This window comes from Ipomoea triloba, chromosome 7 (genome assembly GCF_003576645.1).
Source record: "Ipomoea triloba cultivar NCNSP0323 chromosome 7, ASM357664v1".
NCBI lineage: Eukaryota > Viridiplantae > Streptophyta > Magnoliopsida > Solanales > Convolvulaceae > Ipomoea > Ipomoea triloba.
Genome location: NC_044922.1, coordinates 4,205,376 through 4,224,288, shown reverse-complemented (window position 1 = coordinate 4,224,288; position 18,913 = coordinate 4,205,376). Strand labels below are relative to the sequence as shown.

The following is an 18,913-nucleotide window of genomic DNA, read 5'->3' as shown; positions in this document are numbered from 1 at the left end:
TTAAGCCAAATTCATCACCAAATTGGATTATGAATCTAATTTAGGGATCAAATAATTCAATATTTCAATTTATATTAGTCAATTATCAAAATCTTTATATTCCGATAATATGTCAAAAAAAAAAAAAATCAACTATACATTTATGACTAAGCAAATTGACTAATTCCAAATTGTCAATTGTCTTTTTTTATATTTTTTTTAATAAATAAACGTATGAAAGATTTAATTGTTGCAAATAAAATATATAAATATAAATAATTAACATATGCCAAAGACCTTGTGGTCTAGTGACACCTGGTTTCCCGATTTACACTCCCACATGGATGATCAACTGTTGACTCATTGTGTTTCAGTAGGTTAAGAAAGTAGCTATAAACAGATACTACATTGTAACATAGTCAGTAGTACTCAAAAAAAAAATTAACATGATTAACATGAGCACAAGATTTAAATTTGAAAAGAAATTTATGTATAGCAAACGTTTAAAGTAATTCAAGTCACATTAAAATTGACAATAATTTCAGTAACATTTAAAATTTTGTCATTAAATTATCAATTAAAAATGTTATTATAACAAATAAAACTATTTAAAAAAAAAATCTTATAAATATTAACTGAGAATAAATACTAATATTGATTTTAAAAGAGAGAGAAAAAAAATTGATATAGATGATGTGTTGTGTTTGGCAAATCTTTCCCTTAAATTTGAAGTGCATAATAAAAGGAAAATAGTTCCTCTAATTTATCTATAATTCACTTTTAACATTATTTATAACTTCGAATAGAAGAGATCATACATAATTCCCATACCTTAATGGTTGAATATGTTCTAATGAACATTCTCGACCTCTCGAGTGGTCGTTACAGATTCTTTCAGTCAAAAAAAATTGTTTAGCTAATAAAAAATTTGTATATAATTAAAAAAAAATACGTTCAAAAAAAAATAGTGTTTTTTTTTTGTATTTTGAAACTGAAAATTTGGAAATGTTCTGAAAACAGCTCACACCCCTTTGTATCAGCGCACCAAATAAAATGGCCACCCTTTTTCTCCCTCTCACAATAGCCACCACCTCTCTTTCAGTTTTTCTTCTACAATACGATTCTCTGTGCTTGTAAGAACCAATCCCTTCACTCTTCACCTCCATAACTGATCGAAAGAACCCAAAAAAATGGTGATTTTTCATCTGAGAATTTTTGTGTTGTGCTCTGTTGCTTTACTGGTCTCTGGGTTTTCAAGAAATCTGCCAATCGTTTCCTTTGACGAAGGCTACACTCATCTCTTTGGAGATTCTAATCTTAGAGTTCTTGAAGATGGAAAGTCTGTTCATCTTTCTCTAGACCAAAGAACAGGTTTTTATAGCTATTTTTTTTTCTTTAAAAAAAATTATTTGTTTGGAGCTTTTAATATGGTCTGTATGATAATATCGTTTTAATTCTGTGTTTTTTGGGTAAAAATAGGTTCTGGGTTTCTGTCTCATGACCTTTACAGTCATGGGTTCTTCAGCGCTTCCATTAAACTACCTTCGGATTACACGGCCGGTGTGGTGGTGGCGTTTTATGTAAGTGTTTTGTTGGGATTATTTAATTTATTTTTTTTAACAATAAAAATCATTTTTTTTTCCTGTTTGGGAATTCGGGTTCTTGATTTTCCGGCATCAGAGACTCCATGAGAGTGTGTGAGTCTGTGATCACTCTCTTAATGTCCAGTTTCAGTTTCTTGAAACTGATTTTATTCATATACAGATTACAGAACTTTTTAAAAAATAATAATAATAAATTTCTATCATAGGTTATGAAAATTACTGGTGTTTTTTTATTTTTTAATTAATGATAAAAAGTTTTGTTTTTTCTTAGTTTGTTCATTTTTGTTTTGTTCCTTGATGTCTGATAGCAAGGGAATCTCAGATGTTTTGATCCTCTGTGCAGTTTCCCTGTTTCCTGAGCTGCTTTTTTTTAATCAATTAAATTACACAGGAGAAATTGTGGAAGTATAAGAGGGGTTTCACTATGGGGTGTGTTAAAAATCTCAAAATCTGTTGGATTGAGTGTTTTTAATCCTCTTTTGTTTGTGTTCTTTCTATAATCATCTCACAGATGTCGAACGCCGAGATGTTCCAAAAGAACCATGATGAGATTGACTTTGAGTTCTTGGGGAACATTAGGGGCAAAGACTGGAGGATTCAGACTAATATTTATGGCAATGGAAGCACCAGCAGGGGCAGGGAGGAGCGATATGGCTTGTGGTTTGATCCCTCTGAGGATTTCCATCAATACGGTATCCTCTGGACCGAGAATCTGATCGTGTAAGATAACTCAATTGCTTCCTTAAACCGCTATGTGGTGTGTGCTGAATTTTTAGCCAAATACTAAGAAACGGTTTTCTTGCTTATCTGATATTGTAGGGCTAGTTTTATAGCTGATATTGTGATTTGTGAACTATTTGTTTCTTTTTTTCTGTCTTTTTAAGGTGGTGGTTCTTTGTTGTGATCGAAACATGTTTCCTTATTAAGGTGGTTGGGATACTTGCTTGATGTAATTGCAATAAAACCAGTAATTTTGCTTTGCTGCATGCTATCTATCCATGGGATTTTTGGTTAGGGTATGAAAAAAGGGCGATTTTTCCTCCCTTTTTGAGGGTGGGTGGGTGGTGTGAATTATATGGGGTGGAAAGAAAGTTGCCAACAAGAAATACCAGCAGGCTACTGCTCTTTAATGCCTCGGTTCTTTAGACTGTGTTCGGGTTTTTGCCTGTTCAAACATCCTCGGAACCTCAAAAAAGTCGTTTGATGCAACAATATGGATAATTTGGAACTGATGGGTTGTGTTTTCTGTAGCTGTAGTCTGTAGGCCGAATGAATTACATTAAAGAACACAACTGCAACGGAGAGAAATTGTGAATTTTAATAAGCTATGCTATTAGTCTTGTAATTTCTTCGAGCTAGAGGTTTAAGGTTTAACTTAAGGTTGTTTCTTTGCTTGTATTCTTCTGTATGCTGACATGAACTTATGTTGTTTGGTAACCTAGTCTTTGGTTCTCCTATGTTTGTTCTTGCAGCTTTTATGTAGATAATGTCCCGATACGAGAAATCAAGAGGACAGAAGCGATGGGAGGGGACTTCCCTTCGAAGCCGATGTCTTTATATGCCACAATATGGGATGGATCGGGGTGGGCAACGGCAGGGGGAAAGTACAAAGTGAATTACAAATATGCTCCCTTCGTCACCGAGCTCTCCGAGTTTGTCCTCCACGGCTGTGCAGTCGATCCTATTGAGCTATCCTCGGATAAGTGCGAAACCGCCCCAGAAATGGCCTCGATCCCAACCGGGATCACGCCCGAGCAAAGGACTAAAATGGCGAGCTTCAGGAGGAAGAGCATTCAGTACTCTTATTGCTACGACAGCGCCCGATACAAGGTCCCTCCAACCGAATGCGCCCTCGATTCTAAGGAGGCCGAGCAGCTCCGGAGATTCGACCCCGTGAGATTCGGCGGCGTCCCCCGCCACCACGGCAGACGACATCGCCACAGAAGTAGTAGGGATGGATCATCCTCCTCCACTTGAGAAGGCTAAGGTTTCATTTAAGGTTGTTGTTCACCTACCTACCTACCTGTGAATAGTGGATACAGGAGATGAGAGGGGAGAAGTGTCATTTGGGAGGGCAAAAGGAATTTTGAGTGTAGTATTGATTGGTGATGAATGGGAGGGGGGTAGGGAGATATGTGTATTTATTTCATACTTATAGTGTCAATCTTAGCCATGTTCTCTCATTCATGTTGTCATCTTGGGCTTTATATATTTATCATGATGTATTTGCTACTCTTCAATAAGTATATATATGCTCATTGTTATATCATATATTTAATATTTGTGCACAATAAATGAAGAATTTTTCTTTTTAATTAACCTACTATAGTTGGAAATTAGATTCATGTTTGGCTTTTGTACTGTTTGATTTGTAAATCTTAATCAACAAATGACTACAAGGAGCTTATTATTCTGGTTTAATGTGTTAATGAGTAGTGTTTTTATTGTTAATGTATAGAAGTTTTATATATTATTATGAATCAAATGTAGAGTTTCTAAAACATTTGATTCTAATTTAGAGATACTTAGTAATAAGGATGGGAATTGAAAGAGTGTGATTGTGACAGGCCAACATATTAGGTCAAGGGCCCCTCTTTTCTTCAAATTATAATTACAAAAGAGAATTTGACGATTGGTAGATGATCAAACCATCTGAATTTAGCATTGTCTGAATGTTATGAGTAGTCTAACAATTTTATTTTATTTATTTAAGAGTGGTTTTGAAAATCTGAAAAATGACTTTAGCAATTTTTTAATTTTAAATTTTAGTGTTTGAGTATCAATATAAAATGAAGTCAACAAAAATACACATTCCGGTCAAAAGAAAAACGACCAATTTTGGGAACAAAAAAAAAATTCTTTAAAAATTTTTACTCGGAAGATATTCTCTCTTTTCGCAAATTATATCATGGACTTTGATCTAAAATGATGCCATTTTTTGTCAAAATTCCTATTTATTTCTCTTTTCATTTTTTTGTCAAAATTCCTATTTATTTCTCTTTTCACCGTTAATGGCGTTAACCATTTATATGTTTAGAAACTCAAAGTTTAATATTCAGAAACTATACACTATAAGTTCAAAAACTCAAAACTTAGTTTAATATTCAAAGACTAGACACTATATAAATAAACTCAAAGTTTAATGTTTATAAACGCGTTCAACACGATTTTTAAAAAAATTATTTTCTTGTTTTTAAAAAATAAACTAACCACAATGTAGTATTTGTTCATAGCTACTTTCTCAACCTATTGAAGCACAAAGAGTCAACAATCGTCTCCACAGAGGCTCGATCCCACTCCCTTCCATGTGAGAGTGTAAATTGGATACCACTAGACCACTCTTTGGCAAAAATAATTCATTTTTCGAAAATCGTTTTCTAAAAAGCATTTTCCAAAACATGATTAAACCTTATAAATGCGACGTGATAATATCAAACATTAAGGACTGATGGTTAGGCAATAATTTTTTTAGTACAATAAATAGCATTATTCAAGAATGAAGAGAGAATATGCCACAATTTTCCTTTCAACACTATAGAGAAGAAAAACAGCTGAGTTTCAGTATTTGCACATTCAGGTTTTTGGCCCTAAGAGAAAAACAGCTCACTAAGATTTTTGAGCATTTAGACTATACGGCATATGAAAGTTACAATGAAAAGATGAGCAGACAGACCCTCTCAGCTCTGGTGCTGGGATTCAGCTTTCTCCTTCTTCTCTACTAATTTGATGAAGTTCTGAACTATGGTTTTGCCTTCATTAGTTATGATGCTTTCAGGATGGAATTGCACCCCCTGCATATCATCATCGGGTGATTAACGAGAAAGCTGTTAGTTCAACTTGAAAGGAATACGTGATCGTGTTAATAATGTAGCCAAGGACATTGTTGGGCATTAAGCTATAAGAAATAAAAGCATATACTCATCAAAATATTCTGTCATGATGCCTAGAGTGAGAAAAAAAGCATCATTACACACTCGATTCTATTCTTCAAAATGAAGGGAAGATGATAATGGGGAAGTGCAGCCGACGGATTTTTTTTAAATGCTTTGTCAGACAATGAAGTAGACAACTTTGAGAGAATGCAATGGCATACAAGAGAATATGATTGCATGATTTAGATCTATAAGAAGAGGCCTATTGGAAAATATTTTTACGAATTCAAGTAGGTATCAACTCGTTCTAGAGACATGGATTCTTTTGATTCGCAGCTTGAAGTTGACACAAGCACACTTGGCATTACACATCAAGTTGGCAAATTTGCAGGTAGTGCAAGCAAGAATATATTGTATATCTTTTTGGGTTTTACCCCCAAAAACACTGTATAACTATAGGAGTTACTTAAAAAAAGGAAAAGTCTGGAGGCTCCTAAACACGAGAGCTCAAAGTCTTTCTAAGTCAATGAGTCCGTCAGTAACAAGAGATCTTTGACCAGAGTTAGGACCATAAAAACATGGTGATGACAGGTGTGAACATAATATAAGTTAGACCACTGCATTACAATATATACTACTAAAAAGGACTACTACAGTACTATATATAGGGTCCGGCTCCCATGAGAACCATGCCCCAGGTGAGAATCTGTGGACAAATCCAAACCATCAATCTAATAGATCTAACGGTTGAAAATAAAGAAATTAAAAAAAAAAAAAAAAGATCGGGTCGTTTTCATAAATATTACAAATTTCAAAAGTTTGACATATTTATGAAAATAACCCAACTCCATTTTTACTTGATTTCCTATCCAACATATGTTGCAGATTGATGGTTTGGATTTGTCCAAAGGTTCTCATCTGAGAAGTGGTTCTCATATGAATCGGTTTCTATATATGTGTGTGTGTGTGTGTATCCCGAAATAGACTTACAGTATATAACCATTAGATCATTGCACTACGAAAATAAGGAATTTTGATGATTCATAGCTATAGGTCAAATGACAAGTTCAAACATCTTAGGAAAGAGACTTCAAATTTACTATGGACTAAATGAGTAAAAAGTAAAACAAATCATTAGGCCATGAACTAAAAATGCCTCTGATTCTCAAAGCATATATTGCCTACTTTACCTGAAGATGTCGATATACTTTGTGACGAGCAGCCATGACCAAGCCATCTTCTGTCCATGCTGTTATCTCAAGTTCATCTTTGGGGAAACTATCCTTATCAATCACAAGGCTATGATATCTACCTGCAGTGAATGGGCTGAAGGCAGATATATAATGAAAAAAGTCATGGCTCTTTCTAAGGATCTTTCCTTATCATAAAAAGTTAATCCCAAACCTACATACCATTTCTTTACAGTGCCAAAATGAAGAGATAATAAACCATGAAAAGAGTCAGTCTGTCACAAATTAGTAGCTAAATTAATTTCTAAAGGAAGAATTGTTTTGAGGCTTATGTGAGTGGTCTGGAGATAAGTCACTGACAGCAAATGTTTTTGACATTCTGCCAGCCTCCCTTAAAGCTACGCTTAGTGCATACCAAAAACTCGTTTCAAGGATAAGGAAATTCTTATAAGTTATAACAAATATGAAGAATTATTTTATTTGAATCTTTCATTTTTACTGCAACACTCACAACACAAGTAAAAAACTAAATAATATGAATTTGATACTGAAAAAAGATGTTATCACCAAAACAGGCAATTGGGAAAAGCTAATATAGCAAAAGTGCAAAACCTTATCCTCATATTCTGACTAGCATGACATCCACTTTATCCCGTTTGTATGTTGAGGTCCATAGAACAAGTTACTATAAAACAAGTCAGCTTATGACTACAGGCCAGCTAACTATTAGTAAGTAATAATCATAATTCAGCCACAAGTGTTTTCATCAACCTATAAACATACATATTGATAAACGTATTGGAGGATTACACATCCAGTAGAGTGCATATGGATCATATACTAACTATAACATAAAATGCCAACAAAAATCTATTCAATACCTACCACTAATATGCACATAATTGATAAAATCGCTAAGAGCTTACTTTGGCAGCCCAGTGAATAAGCCATCTTCTCCACCCTCGTTGTAATAAACAAGAGAACTTTTCCCATGCATCACGCCATATGGAGAACGCACTACTTTTCCTGCAAAAAAGGAAAATTGTTTTAATAACTACAGCTTTCACCTAAGAATTACGAATGTTAACTATGATGGTAGAGATGTAGAATGACAGAGAGATGGTATAGATGTTAACTATGATGGTATGTGGAGTTCTCGCAGACATCACTAGAAATTTCAGGCAAGATAGAATATATAGCAATTCACAAGCTTTAGTCCAAGTCATTTCCAAATCAACTACTTATATTCAATATAAATCATTTACAAGCCATTTCGTGATGATTTTATCTGCGCAAGCTTTGTACCTCATGGCTACATGTGGTCTTTCTTTCGTTTGCCAAAATTTAAATTATGTTCTATAAGCAGTAACTTCAATTAGTAAATGCATCAATTTGTGTACTAGTTCCCACTGTTGAAAGTTCTCCTATTTGTTGTTAGGGTTCAAAACAAAGAAAAAAACCCAGATACCTGAGCAAAAAAAACCCTCTTTCTTGAAGTATTCCCTTCATTCTCTGAATATATTTCTCTAGTTATTACGTACAAAGACCACAAGAGAATTAGAGAATGAATCACTATTGTCTTTGTTGCTGGGATCATACCTTTGGTCCCTTTAACCCCACATCTGGAGATTGTAAAATTGCACATATAAAGCATCATATTCATTTATAAAAATAAAAAATAAAATTATTTTAAAAAAAAAACATGGAAGAGTTCTAAATGTGTGATTTATGATTAAAATAGGTTGTGAATTACCATTACCATAACACTAAAATAAATATTTGATTACATCAAGATGTTAGCCAAGTTGGGTAAGACTTAAGAAAACTACTCACCTCCAAAAGCCTCACCAATGCACTGCAGCCCCATACAAACACCAAATAATGGAACAATAGGACCCAGTTCCAGTACAGTTTGTAATGATATCCCTGAATCTTGAGGAGCTCCTATAATCATTAAAAATTGAAAAAGAAAATATTAAGTACTGCTGGAAAGAAAATTAACATGCAAAACAAAGAGCAGCTGCACATTCTCCTAAACATTCTTACCTGGGCCTGGTGATATGAGAATTCCCCTTGGATTTTTCCTGATAAAAAATTGAAACAAAATTACATGGAGCACATTCAACTAACTCTTTAGCTTTAGGGAAATTTGAAAAATCAAGTAAACATAAAAGATAACCATTGGTTGAATATGTTCCACATAATTTTGTTTCAATTTTACATTCATTCAAATTGTGAAATGCTTAATTCCGCATACTTTTGGACTATATTACTCTTACCCCTCAATTTTGAACATAAACAGAAACCAGAAGAAGTGAAATTTCATCACTTTACCTCATCATAATTTAAAACAAAAAATCAACTGTTGGTTAAGTTAACACACAGAAACAAATGACGCAACCAAGCAAACACATGCTTTTTTAAAAAAGTGTCATTCTATGAATAATAGGCCATAAGAATTACTAAATCAAAATTCAACAATTCCAAGAGTAAAAATTAATAGAAGAGTTTTCCTTACTTCTTCAGTTCATCCACGGTGAGATCATCATTCCGATAAACCTCGAAATCGCATCCCAGCTCTCCCATATACTTAAAATCACAAACAAAGCAACATCAATTAAAAAATTAATACAATCATAAAGCCAAGAAAAAAAAAAAAAATTGAAAGTGACCGACCTGGCATAAGTTATAAGTGAAACTATCATAATTGTCAATGACCACGATAGGGTTCTTCCGTTGCTTCGCCTTCTCAGATGAAGCCTCAACGGAGAACGCGGAAGATTTCTTCGACACGGCCGGGGGCGCTCCGGTAACATTCCTCCTGATCGCAATTCGAGAAACGGGCGGCTTGAGGCTAGGAAATGCAAGGGGTTTGGGCGGCTGTGGAGCAGAAAGAGAAACCCTGGTTTTGAGGCGAACTAGGGAGGATTGGGCGGAGGACGGCAGTGCAACGGCGGCCATGGCGGAGCAATGATACGACGTCGTTGACTCTATACTTCGATCAAATTGCACGTTGGAAATTTGCAGACAGTTTAGTAGGAGGAGTGAGTGAGGCTTTTAAAGCGGTCCCGCCGGGTTGGGGGTATAAATCCTATTTAAATATAATCTTATAATAAGATTATTACTCTGTTTATACAATCTATAAACTCAATCTCCTAAATAAGAGAATCAAATATCTCCCAATTAAATCACAAGGTTGACGTTGAGGACAATATTTTGGACAATACAAATTGGTACTTTCTATATTAATTGAGTAACATGAATCATGAATCTCAGTTATATTTTTGTCAATACATGCATCAAACAACGTTTATTTAATACAGACACTCGAGTAGCGGTTAAAAAATAATAACCATAAATTTATCGTCTTTACTACAAAAGTAACATATAAAATTACATAACCTCATTTTATTTTTTATTTCCATTAAAAAAATATCTCCACCCATAAAATGAGATGTTATGGGCAAATTGTAATAGATTTTGATATGCCAAATTGTATTGAAAAAAAAGTACGAAATACGAAGGGCTGAGATCTACAAATTGTGGGATCCAATTCAATTGGAGATGCAATTCCAAGAAAAATCTCAATTCATAATTCAATTAGAGATGCAATTTCACGATTAAATTAAGGGACGTATATATATTTCAAAAAGAAAAGAAATATGACCACAAGTTATATTTGAAAAGTAACTAGTACATATTGAAAATAGCCAAAATTAGAGCAAATATTTGAATATTAAATTACCAGATGGCATTTACTTCATCAAATTAAATTAAAGATCTCTTTGCGTAAACTCGGAGCTCAATATAACGGTTGGAACATTTTTAATGTCTCACACAACATTAAAAATAAGATAAAGTCTATAAAGTTATCATATAGGCTGAAAATTAAAGGCTACGGCACTAGCTGACAGTGATTCAAATTTGAGTTTGTCTTTTTCAACGGGCAAATTCTCAAATACCTATAAATTGATGAAGATTTGGAGCAGCTCATCAACAACGAATTAACGAACCAATAATTACTTCAAGAAGTGCAAGCGAACAAATTCCAAATATTCAAGTGAACATCTAGAGTGTGCTAATCTTCATTAGAGAGGGACTTGATATTCATTGAAACATCTATCTAGAAGTCTCAGAGTTGGAAGCGGGGAAAATCTTGTTTTGTCAAACAAGTGGTTTCTCCACCGGAATGTAGATAGAGGATTGTAACAAGGAAGTTTGAAATCCTTGTTGCAGTGCTGGAGACACTGGTTGGGGCATGATTAGTGTGGCTTACGGAAGTTCATTGTATCTTGTAACCTAGGAGTGGTGGATATAGTAAATTCCTCTTAGAGATAGGAGTAGAGTGGAGTAGGAGGATTACATACACGTACCCCTGAACCACTATAAATTATTGTGTCTTTATTGCTTTATTTTATTTAGGAAAAAAGGGTCAAATACACCCTCCAACTTTATGCAAGAAGTCAATTAGTCAATTCGCCAGAATGTTGCCTGGGTTCTTACATAAAGTTGAAGGGTGTATTTGAACATTTTCCCTTTTATTTGTTATTGCATGCATGATCTACACGTGCACAAGACATTGACAAACTGTTAAGTGTTTTTATTTTAATTTTGACTTATAAAACTCAAATTGGTGTAACCCCCCCCCCCCCCCCCCCCNGAATTATGTTCAAATTAATGGTAACGATTCATAGTTGTAATTGACAGGATAATTGGGCATCAGTACCTGATCCGAACCATAACACTGACCCGAAGGCAACAAACGGTCACTCGTTACACAAAGACGACACATTGAGTTCTGGATCAAACATAAGTAGTAAAGGTTTATGAAATACCCATCCAGGAACAACATTATATTATTGCATTTTATTCCCTTTTGACTGCCACATGGTTTCCAAGCTTAGGAATATATGTGTTAGCTTTATTCCACTAAACACGTGTGATTAAGAGGATGTGTGCTGCATGCACGCACATCTAATCTCCATGGATTTATAATGCCAACAATTACGGGTCTCTCCGAAGCCCTACCTTCAATACGCAGGTATCCCCTACGCTCTATATTAATTCCAACCCGCTAAAATCATTAATTTTCAGATGCTTTAAGAGTTAGGATCGCAGATCGTTATTGTATTTCTTTTGTACGTATTAGGAAACCTATTCCTATTCCTAATATTGTATTAGGAATATTGTATTCCTATTCCCAATCAAAGTAGGACAAGTATCCCACACTATAAATAAATCCATCCCCATGAACCCATCATTGTATTTGAGAGAGAGAAATTAGTCTAGGTTACCCATAGCTGAGGTAGAGCACTCTTATCGACTGTAGGTAGAGCAATCTTAAGGACAAAGAAATTTTGTTTTGCGACTATGGATCACTCATTTTTGAGTTTCCATCTTGAACCCGTTTGTTTTACGACTATGGATCACTCAATTTCGAGAATCCGCCACGAACCCGAAATCTTACGCACCACCGTCTATCCTCTTCCTCCGCAAGACGTTTTTGTGTTCCAGATAAAGGTAAAAGATATGATTGGATTCTACCAGGAAGGCCAGTCGCTATCGGAACCCTTTATTCTGGATTATTGGCAGCACCGCAGTCCCCATCTTTCCCAGGATTTCCTAATCCCCTTCCCAGACATAGCCGAAAGCAACAGGAACCGCGCCAGGCATACAATACACGAATTGCTCGGAGGAGTCGACATTCCCAGGCAGAAACGACGGCCCTTACTGGGGAAGATATATTCCGAGGCGATGAGATTGGCTAAGGAGTTTGATTCCGACGGAGAATACAAACGAATCCCGATTATGGTGGAGATCCAGAGAGTGTACACTAGACCGATTATTAGTAACGACGAAGTTGAGTCGGAGGAGGATAGGGAGGCTGAGGTTCCGGCGTTTGAGGGATTGGAGAGAATTAGGGTTAAGGAAACAGAGGTTTGTGCGGTGTGTTTGGAGGAGATGGAAGCGGGATGGGAGGGGACTATGTTGCCTTGCAAACATATCTTCCATGAAAGATGCATCAATGCCTGGTTAATGAAGGCCAATTTGTGTCCATTATGTCGGTTTCAGCTTTCTTACCCCTCTTTGACGACTTCGCCACAAGTATTTGAAGATGGATGGAATTAAAATTACATCTAAAAGAAATTAGTATAAAAATTGCTTTCATTATTTCACTTTCTTAGAAAATATTTTTTCATTGAAGTAAGTGTCTGCCATTAGCAATTAAAACCCTAAAATCTTGATGCATTATAGATTTGTATTTTTATTTTTCAATGTACTCTAATATAATATTTGTTATATTTCTTTATACACACACTAACCACTACTAATAATAAATCAGGAAATTTTTTTAAAAAAAATCTAGCTAATGACAGATTTGATAAATTGTGCGAAAATCAAATGATGAATCATATAATGCATTGGAACTCCTTTATAACCTTTCAAACAAGAATGTATATATTAATGCCAAAGACCTTGTGCAGGGAGTGTGTTTGAGCCTCAGTGGAGGCAACATCTAAATATGCCGCATCCACTGCACTTGCAATTCTGCATGCATGAGCACACTTTTTAAAAATTATTATTTATACTATAATTTTTGTATTTTATATTTAGATAATAAAATTAAAGATAAAATTATTTAAAAAAATTACTATTGAACATGTACATTTATTTGATTATTAGATTAGTGGAAAAGTATGTCTCAATTAATTGAATAATATATGATTTATTTGTCATAATTATCTTTAAAATATCGATATGATATGACTTATGTAATTATATTATTAATAAAATAAATATTAAAAAATGAGAAATAATTTAATTGTAATTATTATAAAAATAAATTCAACGATCAATTTTTAGCTTAATCTATACTATTAATAAAAATAAAATCCTCAATTTTAATTTTCCGCAAAAAAACACTCATATAGATTTGCGTAATATTGTAAAATATGGTAATGCAAATCGTATTCGTACTACAATTGTCTATTAAAATGTGGTAATACAATTTCTAATACAATATATTCTTTTTTACTTTCATATTCGTAATACAATTCTACATTAAAATTAGTAACTGTAGTAATACAGTACATATACTTCCATACAACGTAATCTATACAATTACTAAAAATAAAATCCTCAATTTTAATTTCACGCTCAAAACGCTCCTATATTATTACAAAACACTCAATGTTATAAAAACTAATCTAAATCTATACTATTATAAAAAAAAATTAGAAAAAATCTTCAAATTTAACTTTCCGTCCAAAACACTCGCAAATTTTATTGTGGACTGCGGTCCACCAAGCATTGTGGACCAAGTGACAAAACGACGTCGTTTGATTAATGAAAACAGACGGATGAAACGACATCTGTTCCGTGCAACTGCAGTATCAGTTCAACACAACTGCAGTATCAGTTCAACACAAATGTAGTATCATTTGAGATGAACTGTAGTATCAGTCACGGACATTTACGGGAGCTATTTCTCCCACTTATTGAAACGAGAGCTATTTCTTCCACTTATTGAAACGACGTCGTTTTGTGACCTTGGTCTAGGGTATAAGGATTGCAAAACACTCCTATGCTATTAGGGTGTGTTTGGAAACCCGGAAAATGATTTCCGGAAATCATTTTCCGGGGTTCCTGTGTTTGGGAGAGCTTGGAAAATATGGTCAACGGAAAACAATTTCCGTTGACCAAGGAAAATAAGGCTAAAATTCTGGAAAACAACTTCTGGAAAAATTTTCCGGAAGGGAAATACGCACGCATAGCTTTTTTTTTCCAAAGTCAACTTCTGATTTCCATTGTTTCCGGCGGTTTCCGCCGGAAATCTGTTCAGTACGTGTTTTTTTTTTTTAATTTTTTGGTTTTGTTTTGTTGTTTAATTAAATAAATAATAATATTATAATTGTATTATATTTTAAATACAATTATTAAAATGTTTAATTATACAATTTTACTCATTTTTCAGAAAATGAACTAAACACACAAAGACAGTTTTCCATAACACATTCAAACACGGAAAATGACTCATTTTCCAGAAGTCATTTTCCTGCTTTCCAAACACACCCTTAATTTAAAATATGGTAATACAATTCATATTTATACTAAAATTGTTTATTGAAATGTGGTAATACAATTCCTAATATATACAATGTATTCTTTTTTACTTTCGTATTCGTAATACAATTCTAGATAAAAATTACTAATGTAATAATATAGTACATATACTTTCCTGAAATGTAATCTATACTATTAATAAAAACAAAATCCTTCATTTTAACTTCTCGCCCAAAAATATGGTAATATAATTCATAATGCAATATATTCTTTCATACTTTCTTATTCGTAATACAATTATATTCTAAATGAAAATTACTAATCGTAATAACACAATACATATTCTTCCCTGCAAGGTAATCTATATCTATATTATTAATAAAAACAAAATCTTTCATTTTAACTTCCCACCCAAAACATTTCTATACTATTAAGGCTTGCGTAATATTGTAAAATATGGTAATACAATTTCTATTCATACTACATTGTACTGTAAATTAAAATGTGGTAATACAATTCCTAATACAATATATTTTCTTTTTTTACTTTTCTATTCGTAATACAATTGTAGACTAAAATTACTAATCTATCATATTAATAAAAACAAAATCCCAAACTTCAACACCGTGGATATTGAACAAATTATGATTCTGGTATAAATGTTATGTTTTTCTTTAAGCCATTGACCACATAAATTGGGCCATGGCATTCGTTGTTGGATTCTTTAATTAAAAGAAACGATACGGTTTTGGACCATGGCCCAGAGTATAATTTGGGCCTATAAACCTTAACAAACGATTGTTATGTCATGGACTCGGGTTCACCTTGCAAGTTGGACCCGGATCCATCTTCATGATTTTAGAAATCTCAGAAATTTAGAACTCTATATTCATAATTTTAAAACTCTTTGCTCACAATTTAAAAACTCTATATTCACAATTACAGAATTATACGTTTATAATTACAGAACTCTATATTCATATTTCCATAACTCTAGATTCACAATGTTATAACTCTATATTCAACAGTATAACACAATTTTTGAATCTATATAACAAAACTGTGAATATAAAGTTAAAAAATTATGAATATTGAATAATGTAATTTTGTATATTGAAATCTAAAATTGTAGCTATAGAGTTTCAAAATTGTGAGCATAGAGCTCTAAAATTATAAACATAAAGTTATAAAATTGTGAATATAGACACGGGCCCATAGCATAATTTGGCCTTAACCAAGGATTGGGCCTGAAGTCCAGTAATAGTGACAGGCCCATAACGTTAGCGACATAAATAAACGGTAAAACAGCAGTGATTCAGAGAATTTAGGCCTCAACCTTGGCCTTGGGACAACAATGGAGGATACCGGAGGAGCATACTATACCCCTCTCCCCCAATACTCTTATTACCAGCAACCTCCGCCACCGCCGGGGACGGCGCATCAGCCCCTGCCGCCGCCTGCTCAGTTGCCTCACCACCATCAATACCACTCCTTATTGTATTAGGAATATTGTATTCCTATTCCCAACCAAAATAGGACATGTATTCCACAGTATCAATAAATCCTCATTGTTGTACTTGAGAGAGCAGAGAAAGAGAAATCCTCATTGTTGTACTTGCGAGAGAGAGAGAGAGAGCAGGAATTTTGTTTTGCTACTATGGATCACTCAATTTTGAATGTCCACTGCTGGATTCGTCATGATCCCGACATCTTACGCACCGCCGACTATCTTATTCCTCCACAAGACGTTTTTGTGTTCCAGATGAAGGTAAAAGATATGGTTGGATTCTACCAATTTCACCCAGAAGGTCAGTCCCCATCTGAGCGCTTTATTCTGGATTATTGGGAGCATAACAGGGCCCATCTTTCCGAGGATTTCCTTATCCCCTTTCCAGACCTAGCCGGAAGCGGCAGGAATCGCGCCAGACACATAATACACAAATTGCTCGGAGAAGTCGGCATTCCCAGGCACAAACGCCGCCCGCTGTTGGGGAATATATTTTCCGAGACGATGAGATTGGCTAAGGAGTCTCACGCCGAGGGAGAATACAAACGAATCCCGATTATGGTGGAGCTCCGGAGAGTGTACACTAGAACGGTTAATAACGTTGAATCGGAGGAGGATATGGATTCAGAGGCTGTAGTTCCGGCGAGCAGATTGGTGATTGAGGGATTGGAGAGAGTTAGGGTTGAGGAAACAGAGGTTTGTGCGGTGTGCTTGGACGAGATGGAAGCGGGATCGGAGGAGACTATGTTGCCTTGCAATCATATCTTCCATGGAAGATGCATTGATGCCTGGTTAGTGAAGGCCAATTTGTGCCCATTATGCCGTTTTCAACTTTCTTGCCTTTCTTTGACTTCGCCACAAATATTTGAAGATGGATGGAATTAAAATTACATAGAAAAATATTATTATAAAGATTGCTTTAATTATTTCACTTTCTTAAAATGTATTTTTCTATTGAACCACACATGCTCTTTGGTGTCTGTCATTAGTCATTACTCATTACTCATTAGCAACTAAATAAAACCCTAAATTTTGATAGATTACAAATTTGTATTTTTAGCAACTAAATAAAACCCTAAATTTTGATAGATTACAAATTTGTATTTTTATTTTTAATGTACCATGCATAATAGAATATTTACTCAGTAATACAATTATAATTTAATTTCTTTATACACCGACTACATACTACTAATAATCAATCAAGAAAAATATCTAGCTAATGGCGGATTTGACAAATTGCGTGAAATCAAATGATGGATCATAATGCATTGAACTTCATGGGCTTGGATAAATTTCAAGTCATTTTTGGATATATTAGAGTTTTAGATAAACCCCAGACATTCATTATGAATTGGTTACAGGGAATTGTTTTTGACCTTGAGAAAGGCTCTGACTTTGTTCATTGATCTTGCAAAATCCAATTCCAGGTCAAAGTGCCAAAGAGAAGGTCTGTTTGGGGTTTGGTTTTTATTTATTTTTGCAGCTGACTTAATCTTTCCTTTTTACTTTTCACTATATTTTTTAAAAATTAAAGAATCACTTGATGGGATTATTTCTTAATCAGCAGATGATGATAGATTGATAGGCCTGGATCAGAGAAAAGAATGAAAGGATCTGTGCAATTATCAAAAAAAAAAAAGAAAAAAGAATTTAAAAGTAAATCCAATGACATATTTAGCTTAATTATCAAAATAATTATTAGAACAATTATACTAATATATGTGCAATTACTTTTATACCTTAAAGTATATTTCTTTTCACCCTATCGCATTTAATTTTTTTCCCTCCTCCGTATCCGAATGAATTAATTGTAATTATAAGGCACATGTTCAATTGAAATTATATTAATATTCTTGTAATTATTATCTATATTAACATAATAATTATTATTCCGTAGTTAATTATACTAATACATGTGCAATTAATTCTTTAATTACTATAATAATTATTAAGTAATTATACTAATATTATACAATTATAGAAATTATAACAAAGAATATTATATAGTACAATTGATTAAATAGGTTGGATCGATTATATTTTTGATGTATCATAATAGACTTTTTTTATATAATTTAATTTCATTATACAACAACTACATACTACATTACTACTAATAATCAAGAGTTAATTCCAGTAATGGTCCTCCGACTATGTTGATTTTCCAAAATTAGTCCCCGACTTTTAATTTGGACAATTTAGGTCTCTTGACTTTCAAATTCTTTCCAATGTTGGTCCTTTCGTCAAATTTTGGTTAAATTGATGTCAAATGAAGGGGTAAACTTGTCCGTTCACATGTTTAGTGTATTATTACTCATATTTCTCATATCCTATACGCTGTATATATGAATATAATCTCAGTCGAAGTCTCAACCGAAGCCATATAATCTCATTCGATGTCTCTTCGACTGATATTATATTCATATATATAGCGTATAGGACAGAAAAAATACGAGTATACAAGTGAACGGACAATTTTACCCATTCATTTGACCTCAATTTAACCAAAATATGACGAAAGGACCAACATTGGAAAGAATTTGAAAGTCAAGGGACCTAAATTGTCCAAATTAAAAGTCGGGGACTAATTTTGGAAAATTAACATAGTCGGAGGACCATTGTTGGAATTAACTCAATAATCAATTAGAAAGCTTGCATGGGTAGTTCAGTTGAACAAAATGGTGAAGTTTGGAA

The 18,913-nt window shown here is 33.8% G+C and overlaps 4 protein-coding genes across 4 annotated transcripts; 3 read left to right on the top strand and 1 right to left on the bottom strand.

Annotated features, from left to right (window-relative positions):
- The first annotated feature begins 1,025 nt into the window (after positions 1–1,025).
- LOC116025349 (probable xyloglucan endotransglucosylase/hydrolase protein 27) lies at positions 1,026–3,861 on the top strand. Its single transcript, XM_031266555.1, has 4 exons — positions 1,026–1,350; positions 1,459–1,559; positions 2,095–2,303; positions 3,056–3,861. Exons 1-4 carry the CDS (start codon positions 1,170–1,172, stop codon positions 3,558–3,560), a joined length of 996 nt encoding a protein of 331 aa, XP_031122415.1. The 5' UTR covers positions 1,026–1,169; the 3' UTR covers positions 3,561–3,861.
- A 1,174-nt stretch (positions 3,862–5,035) lies between these two features.
- Positions 5,036–9,700, bottom strand: LOC116024632 (anthranilate synthase beta subunit 1, chloroplastic-like). The gene is made up of 7 exons (XM_031265574.1): positions 9,322–9,700; positions 9,164–9,234; positions 8,692–8,729; positions 8,479–8,589; positions 7,572–7,671; positions 6,646–6,781; positions 5,036–5,374 (listed from the first exon to the last, which is right to left on the bottom strand). The coding sequence occupies exons 1-7, from the start codon at positions 9,604–9,606 to the stop codon at positions 5,261–5,263; spliced, it is 855 nt and encodes a 284-aa protein (XP_031121434.1). The 5' UTR covers positions 9,607–9,700; the 3' UTR covers positions 5,036–5,260.
- A 2,366-nt stretch (positions 9,701–12,066) lies between these two features.
- LOC116025462 lies at positions 12,067–12,774 on the top strand. Its single transcript, XM_031266692.1, has one exon. The coding sequence runs from the start codon at positions 12,067–12,069 to the stop codon at positions 12,772–12,774; it is 708 nt and encodes a 235-aa protein (XP_031122552.1).
- Positions 12,775–16,045: 3,271 nt separating this feature from the next.
- Positions 16,046–17,142, top strand: LOC116025879 (E3 ubiquitin-protein ligase RNF38-like). The gene has a single exon (XM_031267254.1). The coding sequence runs from the start codon at positions 16,367–16,369 to the stop codon at positions 17,099–17,101; it is 735 nt and encodes a 244-aa protein (XP_031123114.1). The 5' UTR covers positions 16,046–16,366; the 3' UTR covers positions 17,102–17,142.
- Positions 17,143–18,913: the final 1,771 nt, after the last annotated feature.